The sequence below is a fragment of the Hemiscyllium ocellatum genome, chromosome 25 (genome assembly GCF_020745735.1).
Source record: "Hemiscyllium ocellatum isolate sHemOce1 chromosome 25, sHemOce1.pat.X.cur, whole genome shotgun sequence".
NCBI classification, from domain to species: Eukaryota; Metazoa; Chordata; class Chondrichthyes; order Orectolobiformes; family Hemiscylliidae; genus Hemiscyllium; species Hemiscyllium ocellatum.
In genome coordinates this window covers 41,255,597-41,276,213 of record NC_083425.1, presented here as the reverse complement: position 1 = coordinate 41,276,213, position 20,617 = coordinate 41,255,597, and the positions used below count along the sequence as shown (strand labels likewise).

The window sequence follows — 20,617 nt, the reverse complement described above, 5'->3', positions numbered from 1 at the left end:
TAATCTTTTGAATGGATCCTTCCTTCTCATTGAACTTCTGGAACAGGCCTCCATTGACAGTCTTTTTAAAAGGATGCTGCACCGTGAGACCTAGATCATGTGGTCAAGTTTTGGAATGCAATTTGAATCCTGAGTTTCCTGACTCAGATGTGAGATTATGTAGTATAGAAAGCCAAAATATCCTGTGCTGAAACTCAGTATTGCCCTTTAATACCGAGATGATGCTTGATAACTTAGATAATTTGTGTAATTTATAGATCTAAATGGGAAAATATTGCTCCAAGTACCTTATTTACGAATTGATTATGGTGAGAATAAGGTGCAAGTATGTGGGTCATCACCACCTGATGTTACATCGTTAGTGAGGGAGGGCAGGCGTCCACAGGTGACTTGATGCCTTAAGGGCACAACAAAAATAAGTTTGTGAAGAATATTATACAGAATTTACATTTATTGTGCATAAATCATAAAGCTGCATGTTTTAAAATATATTATTTCTAGGATGAATACCTTTCATCACTAATATTACAATTAGGTAAAATTTAATGTATAATGTTTTCATCATTACTGATCAGCCATTTTTCTAAATTACTTCCAAATTGGCTACTTAGCCTCCTTGTGACAGCTTTGTTTTTTTCTCTTGTAATCAAACCAAAAATGCTATACCGACCTAGTAGGTTTTGTTGCACTCCCATTTGAAAAGCTCTTATCTTTTCTCAAATCATGTTCTGATTCTAAGAATAATATCTCTCGTTGATGTTTCCTGCATGTTCGTGGGCTTCCTTTATAGAAGAGAGTACAAACATATTCATGGTATATTTTCATAGAGGGAAAAGGTAGAATAAGCAAATCCAGAGCTTCCTTGATGACTAACAGGTAGAGAATAAAATAAAGAAGAAAATGTGTGTTTATGATAATGCCAAGTAGATAATACAAGCAGGAATCAGGCTGATTATCGAAGTTGACTGGTAGTTAACTAATGGAGAATCCAAAAGTCTTCTGTAGGCATATAAACAATAAGAAGATGATGAAAGCTGATGTGGGCCAAGTAGAGACTAAGGAGGAGACATAAGGCATGACAGGTCTTAAATAAAAATTTGCATCCATTTGCTGAACGGTTCCACTGAAAGAGCTTGAAGCATTTAGGTTAATGAGGACGAACTATTGAATAAGTTGCATGTACTTTAAGTTATGTATCAATCTTCTCTGTGTTTGGATGACTGCTGTAATGAGGTGCTACCGAGCCAATTTTGGGGACAGAGTTTGAAGTCCCCCACCCACCGTACGTGTTATACTTTTAGATTAGATTATTTAGATTAGACTTACAGTGTGGAAACAGGCCCTTCGGCCCAACAAGTCCACACCGACCCGCCGAAGCGCAACCCACCCATACCCCTACATTTACCCCTTACCTAACACTACGGGCAATTTAGCATGGCCAATCCACCTGACCCGCACATCTTTGTGACTGTGGGAGGAAACCGGAGCACCCGGAGGAAACCCACGCAGACACGGGGAGAACGTGCAAACTCCACACAGTCAGTCGCCTGAGTTTTGTTCCTAAACTGAGATGGTCAACATGAAAATTCATCAATGAAAGAATGGTCATCAGTGGGATTAAACAAAAAATTTCCTTGCCTATGTTTGATCCAAAACTGGTGAGATTTCATGCAGTCTGGAGTCAATGTGGAGAACTCCCAGTCCAACTCCCTCACCATTTCTGGTGGGTCTGTTTTGTTCCGGATGAATGATGGAACAGTCTTTGACTTTGAACAGCTTGCATCATTATGTGAGTATAATGAATTTGTTGACAGCATTCCCAGTTTCGACACAAGTATCGAGATGTAAATTAGAAGAAGTTTGGGGTGGACTGGATTGAATGTACCTTTGTTATATCCAGTATCTAGATTGTTGCTGGCTGGTCTGATGGCATCTACATTTCCAATGCTTTCCTGACTCCCCAATGGTCAACAGGAGTGTGCTTTAACTCTCATCTTGTTTAATAACTTGTTTACATTGGTGCTTACTTCAAGCCTTCAGCAATTTGAATAAATTAATGCATATTTACCTCAAGTTGGATTGCAGATTGGTTAATCTCTGCCCTCCAGCAGTCCACAGCTAAAATCTCTGTAGAACTTGTTTGAGTTATTTTATTTGCTGGTTATTTAACTCTTGTTGCTCACATGAATTAGAAGTGTGAATCGATGAGCCAAAACATAAATACAAAGCAAAGGTTAAAATATTCTTAGTATATGTGTGCAAAAGTCAGACACTTAAAATCCTGGCAAGACTTATATAAGCAGGAGGAGATGGGGATGCATTTTGTTACGAAGTTGAAAGAGTGTGTGTTCACTTTAAGTTAGCAAGTGTTTTTTGAATTTTAAAGTAAATTTCAAGTATAGTCACCAGCTGCCAGTCCAGAGCAGCTAGGAGACAGGGGGTTGTTCCAAAATATAGTTAAGAAAAAGGTGGCTTGGATTTTTGTTTTTGTTTAGTGTTCACTATTAAATTGAGGAAAATAAATTGTTATTTTTCTTTAAATAGTGGAACTTCGGAGTTCTCTTTCACTCACTCCCACATTTTACTAGATTATGAGGCGAGGTGAGGTTTTCTGGGTGTTTGGTTTTAATTATCAGAGGGGTTCAACCTCCATGTCATCGCAATTTTACTGTGCATTTGAGTGGAAACAGATGAAATTATTGAAAGGAGAAATGTGTGATGACCCACTTCTCCATTTATAATGTTATCTCTCACCACCCCACCTCAGCTAGTCAGCTGCAGAAACCCTCATCCATGTCTTTGTGTTTTGATTTTTCGTTTTTTTTATTGGCAGGCTTCCCATTGTATGATTGAAGTCATCCAAATCTCTGGCATCTAAGCTCTAACCTAGAATCAAAAGTCCTGCTGTTTTTGTTTTGTGGATCTTAATATTTTAAAAACTCTTGCTCTATCTCACTTTCCAATTCTGACTACAGCTGCTGTATGGGATTAAAGAAGATGCAAGATTTTGCTTTGTTAAAACTGGTTGAATTGGTTGGAACACGATAGATAACTATGATATTGTCCCAGGTAGTAGGCATTCAACTGGAAAATAATTTGTTCTCAAATATCTCCCAACACTTACTGCTGTAGTATACATGTAATCTCTTTTAGCTCTGCAACCTTGTGAGAATATTGCTTCTCTAATTCTGACCGATTGAAGATCCCAAGTTTAGTTGTTCTACTATTGGTCGCTGTACCTTAAGCTATTGAGGTAGTTCTTTAAACTAGACCTGTCAAGCTGTAAACCGAGGAACCTTGATTATCCGGCATTTGATTATCTGAATTTCGGATGATCTGAACAAGATCTCAAGGTCCCAATGCTTGGCTAAACTGTTATCCTTCAATCGATTATCCGAACATTCGATTGTTTGAGCAAAATACTCCTCGCCTGTGTCGTTCGGATAATCTGTATATCTCTGAGCTTCCTTAAGACACTGTTGAAACCACCTTTTTGATCAGGTTTTTGGTTATACTCCTAAGTATTTCCTTATGTAGTTCCACGTAAAATTTTGTTTTCTTATCATTCTGTGAAGTTTCTGGGATGTTTTATTATGTGAAAGGTGTTCTTATAAATTATTGCTGTTATCATTGAGGTGATGAGTGGGAGGATGGCTATTGTTTTGTGGATCTTATTTTCTTTATCTCTCCCTATCTCAACTCCCCATTCTGACGGTAATTGCTATAAATCTTAAATCATGAAAACAATCTTACTAAGTTGGCACAGAATAAGATAATCATAATACCTGAGGCAGCCTGTATTCATGTTGAAATAAGGTGGATGGCATCAGATGCTACCAGGAGGTTTAAAAGATTGTTTCCTATTCATGTAGTTAAAGAATTCTCTTAGCTCTAAAGAGCTTCATTCTGTAATGAGTTGGTACATGAATCTGCGGACTTACTGTTAGTTATAGAATTATACTTGTTTTGCCAGGTTACAGTGGAAAAATAACACATTGGGAAATGAATGATTAATAACTGTCTTTATTCAGTGGTGCATGGCTAACAGATGAAATGTTAAATGTTGATTGAGGCTATTCCAGAAAGAGCCAGGATAAAGAAAATCAATACATTGCATTCTTTTCTGTGATAGAGACAATGAAATGAGCCACAGATCTCCAATGAGCAGCTGGTGTAATTCTCCAGGGAAATTTAGGTGGACAGAGGGCAGAAGGTAGTGATAAATATTTTAAGTGTGATGACGCTGCTCCTGTAACAAGGTTATTCTGTTGTTGGTTTCTTTCGAAAGGGGTCATAAAGGCAAATATGTCTGGATATATTCACTTGAAAAGGCTTTTAATTTTTTTTAGAAACACTTGCAATGAAAAGGGAGTGGCCTGTTCTCCCTGTCCAGGACTTTTTCTGGTTTGGTTTTAGCAAGCAGTCTGTTTGAAGCTGCTGGGGGAAACATTTCCCAGATTCAGCAGAGGTTTTCTGGCTGACTTTCTCTCTGACATCTCTCCTGTGAGAACCTGTGTTTGATTTTACCTTTTTTGCCAAGGGGGTGTTTATGGGGATGTTGCAGGTGTTTCGAACGGCATTATGAAGTTGCGATAGAATCAATTGGGTTTTCAGATAGGTTCAGGTTTTCTAAATTCGGTTCTCTTTTGTTCGTGTTTCATTCAGTAGACCGTAAACAAATTCTATTTTGTTTAAAACTGAGTGGTTAGGCTAGCTGCATCACTCCTGGAATATCCACTTTACACCTGCTTAGAACAAGTAGAAAAGTTAGAGTCTGGGCTACCTCCTTGAAATGTTTTGAGGGGGTCTGGCCTGGTCCATAACACAAGGACGCTCCTTTTGGCATGTAATCAAATCAAGTGAGTATTAGCATCCTGAAAATGGCTTCTGTGATGCCTTATTTTAAATTTAATCTTGTATGTCCACTACCATTTTTCAATCCATCTGCATTCTCTAAATCACAGAAAAAGAGAGATTCTTGAAGTTAAAAAATAACAATTATGTGGAGTTCTAGAAAGATGATTGAATTAAATGATAAATAGACTGCTCTGTCTTGTATTCACTGTTACATAACGTGATAAGAAATAGGTATCTTCATTCAGTCACTTAAGCCTGTCCTGCCATCCCATAAATTGACAACTGATTTGCCCCAAGCTCCAACTCTTCTTTGTGCCATCTCCTTCCAGCCTTCAATTTCTCAATATTTAAAAAATCTATCTACAATTTATTTAAATACTTTCAATGATCTAGCCTCCACAACTTTCTGGTGTTGACAATTTCAGGTACTCTGAGAGATGAAATTCAAAACCTTTGCTGTTGTTTCTCTGTGATTGAATTTTGTCAAGACAAATAATGGACATTATATTCAAAACTGGTAGCTTCCCTTTGAAAGTAATCTTCATTATTAGAAAGTGCCACCACCTGAAATGTTGAGCACAGACTTAAAAAGTTATGGGCTAAATGATTACTTAATTTCAACCTTCTCTCAGTTTGGCAACACAGTGTACTAGGTGTATCATTGATCAACACTCTTGCTGTAAACATCTTGCTAGCTAACTATTATTTTCCTACATCAGTTATATTGAATGCAGTGAGATACTGCAATATTGCTGTGGTTTTCTTAGTCAAGAATCAAGATAAAACACAACACATTCTGAAAATTAATATGTCACATTTTCAGACTTACTACTTTCTTTCCTTGTGCTTTTCTTCAAAAACCTTTCCTCATCTGTGATATGTGTTAAACCGTGGATTTTACTTTTGTAATCATTGGTCTTCAATAAAATCCGTAATTTGATGTGTGGCTGATGGATTTATGTTTGACCAACTGACATTATTGTCTACTTAAATAACTCCTCGATGGCTGGTATTGCATCACCAAGTCACCCTTTTATTTACATGTGCATAGTCAATGATACTGACCCAGCTAGCACAGCGCTGACTGCAAGAGAAAGCAGAATACCTGACATTCCTGCTCAGCCAGGATTCCCTGATTACCAGGTTAACAGGCCCAATCAAGGAACTCCTATTCTTTTAGGTCCACCTGGCTGACATAGTTCCAGTCATTACACCTACGATCATAACTGCTGGTCAGGTCCTTCATACATTTGGAACAAGATTGACTTTATTTTGACAACTTAAGTGATATGATGTTCTTGTTCAAGAAGCCATTTATAGCTTAATGTTGTTCAAATATAATGATAACTTTTACATTGTGTTTTAAAGTGTACAATAGCTGACTTTTTTAAACAGACACACCTAGAGGAGGTAACAGTTGACTTAACTAACTAAACAAAACAGCAGTGATTGCTGAACCAGGTACTCAATTAGCTAACTTAAAGAAGCTTAAGAGAACTTAATGGAGTTTAACCACACCTGCATGTCATTTGTTTATTAAATCGTGGCTAAATTTTGAACCAGGCATATTTATTTGAAATATTTTAAAGAAAACAAACATACCTGAAACTAAAAAAAATGATAAATTTCGAAGTTTTATGAAAGTGGTACCGAAAGTGCTGCTGGGAGGCTCATTTACTCCACCCTTTCTAATACTGTCAGTAAAGAAATACTGTTTTAAAAAAAAGTGTGGCTTCTTAGATTAATCTAATGTAATTAAATACTTCTGCTTGGCTTAGAAGACAGAAATTGGATAAGGTTTGTGTTTCTAATTTGTGTCTAACCATCCTCATAGTGTGGACACTGTAGGACTACGTAGTTTCTCATTGTGCCTAACCAACTCACTGTAACTCACTGTCTGGTCACACTCATGAATATGACTGGCTGCACAGAGGGGACCTATTAATTCATTCTGAAGCTGGATGGTGAAACAGGAAATTAGATGTCAATATTTGTGCTTGATAGTGGATTTGTTTACAAAATGCAACATCATACGTCTGCCTTCAGCTGCACCTGTATCTAGTGTTCCAGTGGTTTCTCTTCATATGTGGCCTGATATTTTTTAATCAAACCTCTGGAGCAGGTATGTTGAACTCAGACCTCCTGGTCCATAGATAGGGACCCCATCATTGCATCACAAGACCTAAAAGCTACTTGAACAGTTTTTGTTCACTCCACTTGAGTTTGATACCACTGGAACTCCACACCATACACAGTGTCAAATTGAATTGTTGAAAGTTCTTGAGGATGGATTTTCTGGGCAGTAATCAAATGTATCTGCCAATTACTTGAAATCTTGAAACAATACAGAATCCATTGCTTTCCTTCTCTATGCCTAACTTTCAATTGATGGGTAAGTTCTGTTGATGTAGGCATACGTACATTATGAGCAGAGATTTCCTTCGGGATGAGTGGGAGGATTTCCAGTCAAGTTACAGAGGTAGGTTTCACCTATCTTTTTCAGAGTAGCGTGAAAAGGCAGGTTTAGGAGATGTTTGTTGGCAGTCAGAAGGAATTTAAACTGTGCATTAAAGGACATATTATCTTTGTGCAGAAATGGTTACCTTAGTTACTGAAATAAAAACCAGAATTTCAGGAAACTCGATCGATACTTTCTTTTTGCACAGAATTAGATCATTTCAAGATAAGCACAATTGAAATCACATGCATTCATGTATGTGCCAAAGCACTTGTTCTTTCCAGTATACTTTACCTATTAACCTTGTTTGCTGTATTTAATCTGTACTGCCACATTTCATTTAATATTTAAAGCTTTAGGTCACTTCAAACTACATAAGGTTACAAAATATATGCAGATGCGAGGTAGTTTGACCCATTTTAAATGAAAACTGAAAGAGCTGTGGATGCTGTAAATCAGAAGCAAAAACAGAAATTGCTGGAAAAGCTCAGCAGGTCAGTCAGCATCTATGTTACTTTACGTTATTTACATTACATTACTTACAGTGTGGAAACAGGCCCCTCGGCCCAACAACTCCACACCGAGCCGGCGAAGCGCAACCCACCCAGACCCATTCCCCTACATTTATCCCTTAACCCAAAACTACGGGCATTTTAGCATGACCACTTCACCTAACCTAATCTGTGAAGAGAAATCAGAGTTAATGTTTCAGGTCTGGTGACCCTTCCTCAGAACATTGTGGAATTGGCCACAAATAGCAGTTGAAGGAAATTTGAAATGTACAAAAGCTGAAATTGGAGGAATGCAGACTTCTCCAAATATTACAGACCCAGAGCAATGGCTATGGAGAATGTTGACATTGAGGGTGAGAATCTTAAATTGTTGGGTCATTGCTGGACACCTTTCTCTTCTGAAATACATATCTATCCAATAGTCAGAATTTGTAATTGTTTAATTCTTTCTTTTTTTCCATCTCTTATTATGTCTAGCATTTCATCGTTACCTGGTGTATGTCCAGTAGTGTTAAACATTAACTGCTTTAAATTGCCATGATATATCAAAATATGCTTTTTAAAAATTCACTTGTGGTACAGGGATATTGCCTGGGGCAACGCTTCTTGCCAGTCCCTAGTTACCCTTGTGAAGGTGGTGGTGAGTTGCCATCTTGAACTGCAGCAATGTGCGAAAGGTAGACCCATAGTGCTATCAAGGAATTCCATGGTTTTTGACTGTGTGACATTGAAGGATGATTTTTTCCAGTCCAGGATGGTGAGTATCTTAAAGGGGAAGTTGCTGGTGGTGGTGTTCCCATGTGTCTGCTGTCCTTGGCCCTTCTAGATGGAAGAGGTCATGGGCAGATGCTAGTGAAGATCTTTGGTGAATTTCTATGGTGCGTCCTGTAGTTGTTACACACAGCTACTACTGAGTGTTAATTGTGGAGGGAGTGATTGTTTGTTTGTGGACATGCGTCAACTCGAGCGGTTTGCTTTGTCCTGGACAGTGTCAACCTTGAGTGTTTTTGGAGGTGGAATCTTACAAACAAGTGGGGAATATTCCATTAAACTGTTGACTTGTACCATGTAACTTGTGGTCTGGCTTCAAAGTGTCAGGAGATAAGTTCCACTGTGCAAAATTTCAGGCCTCTGACTTGCTCTAGGAGATACTGTCTTTATATGTTGAGTCCTGTTGAGTTTCTGGTCAATAGAAACCCTCCAGGATGTGAACAGAGAGGTGGGGACTGGGGGGGAGTTGGTGGTGGTATTTCAGTAATGGTGACACCATTGAATGTCAAGGAGCAGTGCATAGATTACTCTTATAGGAGATGGTAATTGCCTGGCATTTGTGTGGCCTGAATGTTACTTGTCATTTGTCAGCCCAAGTCTGGTTCAATTATTTTTGCATTTTGACATGGACTACTTCAATACCTGAGGAGCTGCGAGTGATGCTGAACGTTGTGTGATTTTGGCAATCATCCCCACTTCTACCTGATGATGGAGGTCAAGTTATTGATGAGTCAGGTGAAGATGGTTGGGCCGAGGGTGCTATCATCAGGAACTCCTGCAGGGATGTTCTGGAGCTGAGATAATTGATCTTCACCAACCACAACCATCTTCCCATCTTCCAGGTATGACTCAAAACAGCCCACAACTTTCTCCCAATTGCCATTGATTCCAGTTCTGCTCAGGTACTTGACGCCCCAATTGTTTAAACACAGCCTTGATGTCAATCTCACCTCGCCTCTGAATTCAACTCTTCTTATCCATGTTTGAACCAAAGCTATTGAGGTCAGGAGCTCAATGTTCCTGGTGGAACTGAAACTGGACATCAATGAGCAGGTTATTGCTTAGCTGGTTCTGCTTGATAGCACAGTTGATGACACCTTCCATTACTTAACTGTTGAGTGAGAACAGACTGATGGGACAGTAACTAACCAGATTGGCTATGTCCTGCTTTTTGTTTACAGGTTATACCTGGACAATATTTTTATAAGGTAAATATCAGCCTTGTAGCTGTACTGGAACAGCTTGGCTTGGGATGCGGCAAGTTCTGGAGCTCAAGTCTTCAGTACTATTGCTGGGATGTAGTCAGGGCCCATTGCCTTTGTATGAATCCAGTGCTTTCAACCATTTCTTGATATCACATGGACTGAATCAAATTGGCTGAAGACTGGTATTTGTAGTGTTGTGGATCACTGGAGGAGACTGAGATGGATCATCCGCTCTCACTTATGTCTGAAGATTGTTGCAAATCATTGGGCTTAGCTTTTCTACTGATGTGTTGAGCTCTTTGATTATTCAGATGGGGATATTTTTGGAGCCGCCTCCTCCCATGAATTGTTTAATTGTCCACCACGATTTATGAATGGATGTGGCAGGACTGCAGAGCTCAGATCTGATGAATTATGAAAACGCTTAACTGTCTATCATTTGCTCTTATGCTGTTTGGCATGCAAGAAGTCCTGTTTGTTCGCTTCACCACATTATTACTTAATTTTCGCTATGCTTTCTACTGCTCCTGGTATGCCCTCCTGAAGTCTTGAATGAATCAGTGTTGATCACTTGACTTGGTGATGGTAGATACCAGGCAAAAGTGAGGACTGCAGATGCTGGAAACCAGCGTTTAAATCAGATTGGTGCTGGAGAAGCGGAGCAGGAAAATCGACATTTTGGGGGGAGATACCAGGTCATGACTTCACAGATTGTATTGTGTACAAATCTGCTGCTGAAGATGGCCCCAGTGTCACATGGATGCCCAGTCTTGAGTTACTAGATCTGTTCAAAATCTCCCATTTAGCATGATGAAAGTGCTAGATAACAGAATGGAGGGTATTCTCAGTGTGAAAGCAGGACTTCATCTCCATTAGGTTTGTGCAGTAGTCACTCTTATCAATACTGTCATGGACAGATGCACATGTAGCAGGCAGATTGGTGAGGCTGAAATCCAGTAATTTTTTTCCCTCTTGTTGGTTCCTTCACCATCTGTTGCAGTGTCAGTCCAGCAGCTCTGTCCTTTAGGACCCAATCAGCTTGATCAGTTGTGTTTGTGCTGAGCCACTCTGGGTGATGAACATTGACATCTCCTACATTCTACACTGTTGCCACCCTCGGTGCTTCCTCCAAGTGTATTGGAGGGGTATTGATTCATCAGCCAAGGGGGAACAGTATGTAGTAATCAGTACATTTCCTTGCCTGTATTTGACCTGATGCTAGGAAACTTCATGTTGAAGACTTCCAGGGCAACCTCCTTCTGACTGTAGGTCACTAAGTTGCCACTCTGCTGGGTCAGTCCTGCTTTTGGGTCAGGCCACAGACAGAGATGGTGGTGTCCGGGATATGGTATCATACTTTACAGGCAATATCAAGCTGTTGCTTGAGTAGTCTGTGAGATAGCTCTCCCAATTTTGGTACTAGCTCTCAAATGTTAGTAAAGAGGACTTTGCAGGGTTGACAGGGCTGTTTTTGCCATTATAGTTTCAGATGCTGAGGGTAGATGCCAAGCTGTCTTTCTGGTTTAATTTTTTTGTTGAGACTTCATAGCAATTAGTATAACTGAGCTGCTGGGCCATTTCAGAGAGCAGTTGAGAATCATCTAAATTGCTGTTGTACTGGAATAACATAGAGTCTTAGATTCATACAGCACAGAAACAGATCCTTTGGTCCAACTCATTTGTGCTGACCAAACATCCTATCTGTTCTGGTCTTATTTGCTAACATTTGGTCCATATCCCTATAAACCCTTCCTATTCATGTATCCATCCAGATGCCTTTGAAATGTTGTAATTGTACCTGCATCCAACGCTTCCTTTGGCAGTTCATTCTAGGGACGCACCACCCTCTGGGTGAGAAAGTTACCCCTCAGGTCATTTTTAAGTCGTTCCCTCTCATTTTAAATCTATGTCCTCTAGTTTTAGACTCTGCTAGTCTAGAAAAAGACTTTGACTATTTACCCTATCCGTGCCCCTCATTATTTTGTAAATCTCTATAAGGTCACCCCTCAGTCTTTGACGCTGTAGGGGAAAAGCACAGCCTATTTAGCTTTTCCCGATAACTCAAACCCTTTTGTTCCGGCAACTTGCTTGTTAATCTTTCTGCAGTTTCAATTTGCATCATGAACTCCGTCTTTGTCATAGTTCTTCCCTTTTGTTTTTCCATGCTAGAGTTTTGAGAAGTTAACTAATAGCTATGAAACTAAACCTCATGTTGCACAGTAAGTACTTGGAAACTTTAGTTTTTAAGGGACTTCAATAAAATATATGAGCATATTTATTTCTGGAGAAAGTGAGGACTGCAGATGCTAGAGGCAATTTCCCCTCCCATGTGGTCAACAATGCCCTCCAATGCATTTCCTCCACTTCCCGCACCTCCAGCCTTGAGTCTCACTGCTCCAACTACAAGGATAGAACCCCCCCACCCCGGTTCTCACCTTCTACCCCACCAATCTCCGACTACAACCCATCACCCTCTGCTACTTCCACCATCTACAGTCAGACCCCACCACCACACAGTTACATTTCCCTCCCCACCCCTATCAGCCTTCCGCAAAGACCATTCCTTCCATGACTCCCTCATTATGTCCATGCCCCCACCAACTCACTATCCACTCTCTGCACCTTCCCTTGTTACCACAAGAGGTGTAAACCCTATTTCCACATCTCCCCTCCTCACCATCCAAGGCCCCAAAGGATCCATCCACAACCGGCAGAGATTTTCTTGCACATCCAGATGCCGCATCCACTGTGACCGGTGTTCTCAATGTGGTCTCTATTTTGGGGAGACAGGACTCCAACTTGCGGAACAGTTCAGAGAACGTATCCAGGCCACAAGCACCCAACAACCCTTCCGCCCTGTGGCCAACCACTTCAACTCCCCCTCTCACTCCACCAAGAACATGCAAGTCTACCGCCAAATCCAAGCCACCTGACGCCTGGAGGAAGAACTCCTCATCTTCCGCCTTGGGACTCTCCAACCAGACAGCATCAATATCGATTTCACCAGTTGCCTCATCTCCCCTCCCCTCACCTTATCCCAGATCCAACCTTCCAACTTGGCACTGCCCTCTTGAAGTGTTCTACCTGTCCATCTTCCTTCCCACCTGTCTGCTCCACCCTTCACTCTGACCTATCACCATCACCCCCCACTTTCATCTATCTGTCACCTTCCAAGCTATCCCCACCCCCCCCCTCCCATTTATTTCTCAACCCCCTTAGCCCCTCTCCCCACACGTACACACTCCTGATGAAGGGCTTATGCCCAAAACGTTGACTCTCCTGCTTCTCTGATGCTGCCTGACCTCCTATGCTTATCCAGCACCACACTTTTTGCCCCATTTAGCTATATTACATTTCATTTGTCATGGTTTTGTTCATTCACTCAACCTACCTATATCCGCTTTAAAAGTCTTTATGTCCTCATCACAACATGCCCTCCTCACTATTTTTGTATTTGCAGCAAATTTGGAGACCCCCCTCCCACTCATTAATATAGATGGTAAATAATTAACGTCCTGCTACTCCAGTAGTTATGACTTTCTAAACTGACAAAGACCCATTAATTTTAAGTCTGTTTCTGTGTGATAATCGATCCTCAAACCATGTGCCATACTGCATGCTACAGTCTTGTGGAAGAACCTTCTTTTGTGCACCTTATTAAATGCATACTGGAAATCCAAAAAAATACTGTATCTGCTGGTTCCTCTAAAAAAAAAACTGTGCTTGTTATGGCCTCAAAGATCTCTTGCAAAATTGTCAAACATGATTTTGCTTTCACAGGATCATGTTGACTCTGTTGGCATTAAGTTTTTCTAAATGTTCTGCTGTGTCTTCCATAGTAATAGATCTTAGCATTTTCCCAATGGCAGATATCAGACCAACTGGCTTATAGTTTCTACTTTCTGAACAAAGGCATCACACACTAGTGATTTTCTAATCCTCTGGAATCTTTCCAGAATCCAGAGAGCTCTGGAATATTTCAACCCATGCTTCCACTATCTCTGCAGTCCCTTCCTTTAAAACCAATGGATGCAGTCCCTTAGATCCTGGCAACTTGTCTGCTTCATTGGTTTGTCAAATGCTCTCATCCCTGCTGATACAGACTGTTACAACACCTTTCTCCCATTAGCATCCTGTTTATCTTACATCTTTGGGGGCATTTATTGTGTCCTCTACCTTGAAGACTGATGCAAAACTTTGCATTAAATTATCTGCGATTTCCCAGTTTTCCATATTCAAATCTTCAGTTATATCCTTCAAAGCTCTCACATTCATATTATCTACTTTTTTAAAACCTGTGTAAGTTCATAGTTCTTGCCAATTTATTTTCAAAATAAATTTTCTCCCTTTTTATTAGTTTTTAGTCAACTGGTGATTCCTTAAAAAAAGAATCCCGATCCTCTGACCTACACCTTAGTTTCACTTGCTATGAATGCCTTTGAACAAGAGGTGATTCATTTTTCTCGTCAAGTCCTTCTTTTTGGCCTAAATAAATTTTTTGCTGAGCGTCACAACTATCTGCTTAAATGCTTGTGAATGCTTATTTGGTCAGCTCTTTGCTCCTACCTCTATTATAGCCCTTATTTAAGTTGGGGATACTATTTTGGCTGTTGAGTTCTGTCCCTCAAACTGAATTGAAATTCTACTGTGTTGCGATCGCTACTCCCCTGGGAATGCATAACAATGGGATCTCTTATTTATGCTACTTCACTACCAGATATGTAAAATAGCCTGTTCGTGGGTGACTTGTGCAATGTACTGCTCAAAGAAACAATCCCTAAGGTGCCCTAACACCGTTTGTCTTCCATGTTGCCCTTTAATGTGTGACTTTTTAATCTGTCGTTAATAAGCAGATTAAAATCACCTCTTGGCAATTGTATGACCCATCTTTGTCCGACAGTGAAGCAACTCCTCTTGGACTTACAGACAACTCCCATCTGAGACTTGGATGTTCCTTTTTCCCACCCCACCCAATTTCACATTAGGATCTATTGCACCTATATCACTACTCCCCACCAGACTGATATCTTACTGCATTAAAATGCTGACCTGTAGTTTTTTCCTGTTTGCCAATTTTTCTAGAATGTTGACTGCCCTTGAATATTGTGTTCCTGGTCATTCCATCCTACAGCCATGTCTCCACTGAGTAATAATGACTAAAGTGAACGTTGAACATGAGAGTTATTAAACAAAGTTGACAGAAACTTCTATAAGGATGTATGCTTTGAAGTGAGCTCTATAGAGGTTCTTGGAGGTGAACAGATGGAAGGGTTTACAAGAATTTCAGAGCTTGTGGCTTACTTTGCTGAAAAGATAATTACCTTTAGTAGGACAAAGGAAGTGATGGATGCTCAAGATACTGGAGTTAAAGAAATGAAAGTTTAAGCACCGGTTAAAGGGTTGGAGGAATTTATGGAGAAGCGGAAGGACCAGGAAGGAAGAGTGGTGACACTTGCTCTGAAAGATTGAAAGTAGGTTTTGTTTTAGGACCACTTCTATTGATGTGCATCAACATTTCAATTAAGGCTCTAGAATTCAAATGAACTGACAATAAGAGAGAGTGCTTAGTAAATAATTTTAAAGAGGATGCAAGGAGCTCATACTTTTAGACTGGCAAAAACATTGGCAGATAGATATCAGTAACTAAGAGTGTTATACATTTGATCTAGCAAAGAGCAAATCATACCGAATTCATATTGCTGTTTCCTTTCCAAAGGCTCAATACAAGTGCTTTTGTTAGTGTGTCAGATGAATACGCAAATGTGATTTCCAAACCAACAATCCCCACCCTGTAAAAGCAAAATTGGTTAGTTCCGCTTCAGCGTGGTGCAAAGAATACTGAAGAAAATGGCTAGTCACATGCTAAGGTAACAAAGGAAAGCAATGGAGCAGTCTTAGACCATGAAAACTAAGGGAGGGAGTCAGTAGTTCCATCCCTCGAGCCTGCTCTGCCATATAATACGATCATGGCTGATCTCATCGTGGCCTCAGTTTCACTTCCTCCCCACCCACCATAATCCTTCACGCATTATGAATTAAATATCTATCTATTTCCGCCTTAAATTTATTCAGTGACTCAGTGTCCACCACTCTCTAGGATATTGAGGAAAATCCTTTGGGGAAAAGTAATTTCTCCTCCTCTCTGTTTTAAATGTTCCATCCGTTATTCTAAAACTGTGGTCTGTAAAGCTAAAACTGTGGAAGTCTATTCATAAATTTGCAAACAAAAATCTTAGAGCCGCTTTTTTAAACTTTCTCTTTTCTTTCATAGTTGTACCTGTAATACTCAAAGCATTGACTTTTGATGAGAAGCGTGGTGCTTGCAGTGTGGGCTCGAACGTGAGAGATGCAGCTTGCTACGTCTGCTGGGCCTTTGCTCGTGCTTATGACCCTCAAGAAATGAAGCCATTTGTTAATCAGATAGCAAGGTAAGAGCATGGATTGGATCTTCAGAGGAGCAGTGTTCATTGTTGAATTGCAGTTCTGTTGGAAATTACAACATTTCCCCACCCACCCCCTGCCTGAACATGATGCAATTCCCTATTTTTTCTGGGACCTTCTAAGTGTGACTGGGAGTCACAGAGTGCAGTGTCCCTCTGAGGACTCCATAAAAATTAAGTTGAATTAGATGTAAAACAATGTACATACCCTTTTTCAGATTAGCTACCAAATGATATGTTTATATGTCTGGTTTGATGTTAGTGGAGTGATGTAAGGGAAGGGTAGGTGAAGTGGCAGATGACATAAATGGCAGTCCAGTGCATTGGCAAGCAGTGAGCAGACCAGAAGAGTTGGGGTATGCTCCTTATGTTTTTCAGATGACATTGAAGTGAAATGAAGCTGAGCAATCTCTGTCCATTTTCATTGGCTTGGACTATGGAATGAAATAAAGCACCTGTGTTGTAAAAGTTATGTGAATCAAACATTACATTGCAATAATACTCTGTGAAACAACAGAACTGGAAAGTGTTTAATGAAATTGAAGTCTGAGAAGTCGTGTTGTGCTGTGTTGCTGAGAAGTTGATTAGGATATAAATTTCAGTCACTCTGTTTCAGTTTTTGCAATAAATTTAAGTTCAAGTTCTGAAAGCGGTTTTAGGTATTTCGATTTTTCTCCCCCCCCAGTGAATGTCATGTGATTGTAGCATTTCACTGTAACTGAGTCCCAAATTTTCTAATGTCTTTGGAATTCTGAGATTGGAATGCAGTTTAAGTAAAAATGCCTATATCATTCTTAACAATTAGAGCTTTCTGCTTGTAGATCCACTGGATACCTAAGCTAAATAGTTGTCTTGCTATTGAGGGATTTGTGCATATGTTCAGTTATATCAGTTTTTGTGTCTATACCTATAACCAGAAATCTCAAATATTGTGATTGTGTGCCTCAATTTTTGGTTGTCAGTGATGCAGGATAGAAATAAGTGGTCACCAAGAATAGAAAGGCCACCTCCAAACTTTCTCCCAATTGCCTCATCATCCTGACTTGGAACTGTATTGCCGTTCCTTTACTGTCACTGGGTCAAAGTCCTGAAACTTCCTTACAGCAAGTGATTAGCCCTATAACCCAAGGACTGTGGTGGTTCAAGAATACGACTGGCTTCTCCAGTGCATTTACGATAGGCAATAAATGCTGGCCCAACCAATGAAGAGGAGATGACCTGGGGGGTGCACCAATGAAGCCAACCTAGTGTGAGCAAGTTAAAAATAATGGTACCTCTACTTTGCGCTAATGTGTATGCACCCTGGCTCCAAGAGTGCTCTTGATGCATCAAGTAGATGCCTTTTCCTTTTCATACCAATTAGCCTGAAGTCGTAAATGTGCCAAACATGTTTTTTGTTTATTCTGAGGCCACTGTGGGAAGTATGTAGCGTCATGGTATTCTCACTAGTCCAGTGACCCAGAGGCTCAGACTTAATGCCATCATTAGACAAGTTCAAAGTGCAACATGGCAGCTGTTGAAAGTTAAGTATAATTAATAAAAATCCAAAAATGAAAGCTGGTTTCAGCACCGGTGTCGTGAAACTATTATTGATTGGTGCAGTAAGGAAGGCAGCTCATCACTACCTTCTCCAGGGCAAATAGAAATAGGCAACAAATGCTGACTTTGTAAGTTCCATGAAAGAACTTTTTAAAACACGCATTCCGATTGCTGAGGAAACATTTTGTATAGTATCTGTATTGGTGGCAGATAAAAGACACTTTTCATTCTCTCAAAGGTCGATAGCCTGTGTCAAACCAAGTGTAACAACAAGGTAAAAGGTGTATTTCTATATTTCTTTCTCTTTGTTTCTTGCTGTTTTCTGGGCCAGTTTCTCATTGATCCAAAAGACATTGACTGGATAAATTATACTTTAAATGTTTTTATTTTATTTGGAGCCTGGTTATGACACAATCAGAAGCTGAATTGTAGCTTGTGTTTTGGATATTCATTTGGTATTTGCATGTATTCTGGATGCTTTTCAATATTCACTTGGGCATGCAGTAATTTGGTTTTCAACTTGGAGTGTTTTGCAAATTAATTCATCAAAAATTGTGGACTTAACATTTAAAGCAAGTTGATTAATGTATATGAAGATTATTTTACCAAATTAGGTTGTGGATTCAAACTGCAGATTTGAATTTTTTTAATGGTTTTTGTGCATGGAAGTAAATCAGTATTCAAGGTCCAATTCTGGCACAATAAGAAGCTAGTGTCAAGGCACTGTTCCATCTAACTGAGAAGACAGATGGTACCTCAGTTTAACATCTGATCTGAAAGAGTGCACTTCCATCTGTACAGCATCTCAGTATTTCATCAGCAATACTTCTCTTGACGTTTGTGCTCAAGTCCTGGAAGTGAGATTTAATCATCTGACTCATTTGCAGTACTAACAACTGAGCTACAGCTAGCACAAAAGTCAAAACTGGCAATGAGTTGTTAAGCAAGGCTTGGGTGAAGACATTCTGTGATAAGATAAAAGGTAGATGCAATTAAGTGACAAAGGATGATAGTGCAATGGAAACATTTGTAGTAATGGAGCAAGAAAATACAGAGGAACTTTGGTTATCTGACATTCAGTTATTTGAATTTTGGATTATCTGAACAAGATCACAAGGTTCAGATGCTTGGCTAAATTGTGTTATCCGCCATTCGATTATCTGAAGGAAATACTCTCCACCCTTGTCCTTCGGATAATCGAGGTTCTTCTGTAAACAAAAGGTGGAGTGAGAAGCTATTAATGGCATTAGCAAAACCATTTCCAGCCCCAGCTGTTGGGAAAATGTTGGGCACTGCATGTGAGCTGAAATTGGTGTTAGTACAGGAGGCTGCACAAATTGAAAGCGAGTTTTTGTTTCTCAAGTTTCTGATTAACTTCACCGGAACATTATTGGAGGTGAATGCCACGATAGAACCTAAAATTAAAAACACAAATTGAAACGGCAAAAGGGAAAGTTTTGTGTGACAGACCTTATTGCATTTCTTCAGGCATTAACAGAGAAATTAGATGATGCTAATGTATTGGATGTTATCTATCTAGATTTTCAAAGGTCTTTTATAAGATATGCCAGATTGATAAAGTCATAAAAAAAATTCAGCATCTCCCATGCATTCTTCTTAGTAGTCCAGCATTGAAAAGTAGTTATCCTTTTGTGATGTAAGCTATGTGATTTATATCTAGAACATAATTTGTTGTAAGTTTGGGTTTTGTACTCTGCTATAGCGAATAACTTATGGAAAAAAAAGTTAATAATTCACCCGTATTTCTGTGACCACAGTGATTTATTTAAAAGCAGTTTGAGGCCTAGCATTTGAATTTGAGTTTTTGTGTACAGGAGTAAGGTCTTACAGCTGAACAAGATAAACAAGTTCCAGTTTAGAAGCTAAACAAAATAACACCCAAAGAACTGCAGATGCTGGAAATCAGAAACAAAAACAGAAATTTCTGGAAAACTCAGCAGGTCTGGCAGTATCCGTGGAAAGAAAGCATTGTTTACATTTCAGCTCCAGTGACCCTTCTTCAGAATGTTGACCTTCTGCTGAATTTTACAGCAGTTTCTGCTTTTGCTTGATCCAGTTTAGAAGGTCAGGAGAAATTTTTTTAAACTTAAGGGAGCCAACCAGTTGCTTCGAGAGAGAGTTCTCTTTTAGTTTTACCCTGGATTTTGAACAGTACTGCGAATGCTGAGTGAAGATGGATGTATTAATTAATGTTACTGAGAAGAAAGTTGAGAATAAAATTTGATTACGTGAATCAAGAATTGCTGGTAGTTCCAGATCAGAAGTTTTAAATAAAACCCTCGAGGCGACTTAACATTCAGTATTAACTCCTTGAAGGAGCGTGGCTCCAAAAGCTAGTGCTTCCAATTAAACCTGTTGGACTATAACCTGGTGTTGTGTGATTTTAAGTTTGTACACCCCAGTGCAACACCGGCATCTCCAAATTATAACATTCAATATATTTAGGTTCAAGTGTATAAAGATCTTTCAAGAAGAAACTATCTGCCGTTCTAGTTGTCACAAGTGAGGTGTTCGAGATAGGGACTCTGGTGTGAATACTGTACAAGTGGTGTATTTGGGTACTGTACCAGAGGGTAAGTTTTGGGTATAATAAAAAGTTGTTGCATTTTTATCTTTGCAATTTATAAAGAAGTATTTTGGGATTAATGGAATTGCCCTTTGAATTTGTATTATAAGTGATTACTTGTTTCATTTTTTTGTTTATTTTATTAATAAACTTTTGTTTTCTTTATAAAAGCAAAATCTGCAGCATTGCTTATTTTTCAGTGAGAGACTACATTGTTAAAATTAAAACAAAATATGATCTCTCAACCC

At 39.5% G+C, this 20,617-nt stretch overlaps 1 protein-coding gene across 1 annotated transcript in view; it reads left to right on the top strand.

The window, feature by feature from the left end:
• The window catches only part of tbcd (tubulin folding cofactor D), a 281,039-nt gene that overhangs the window by 114,017 nt on the left and 146,405 nt on the right, over window positions 1-20,617 (top strand). Inside the window, exon 14 of the mRNA XM_060844252.1 lies at window positions 16,075-16,231. Coding sequence (XP_060700235.1) covers window positions 16,075-16,231 — 157 coding nt within the window. The remainder of the gene's footprint in view (window positions 1-16,074; window positions 16,232-20,617) is intronic.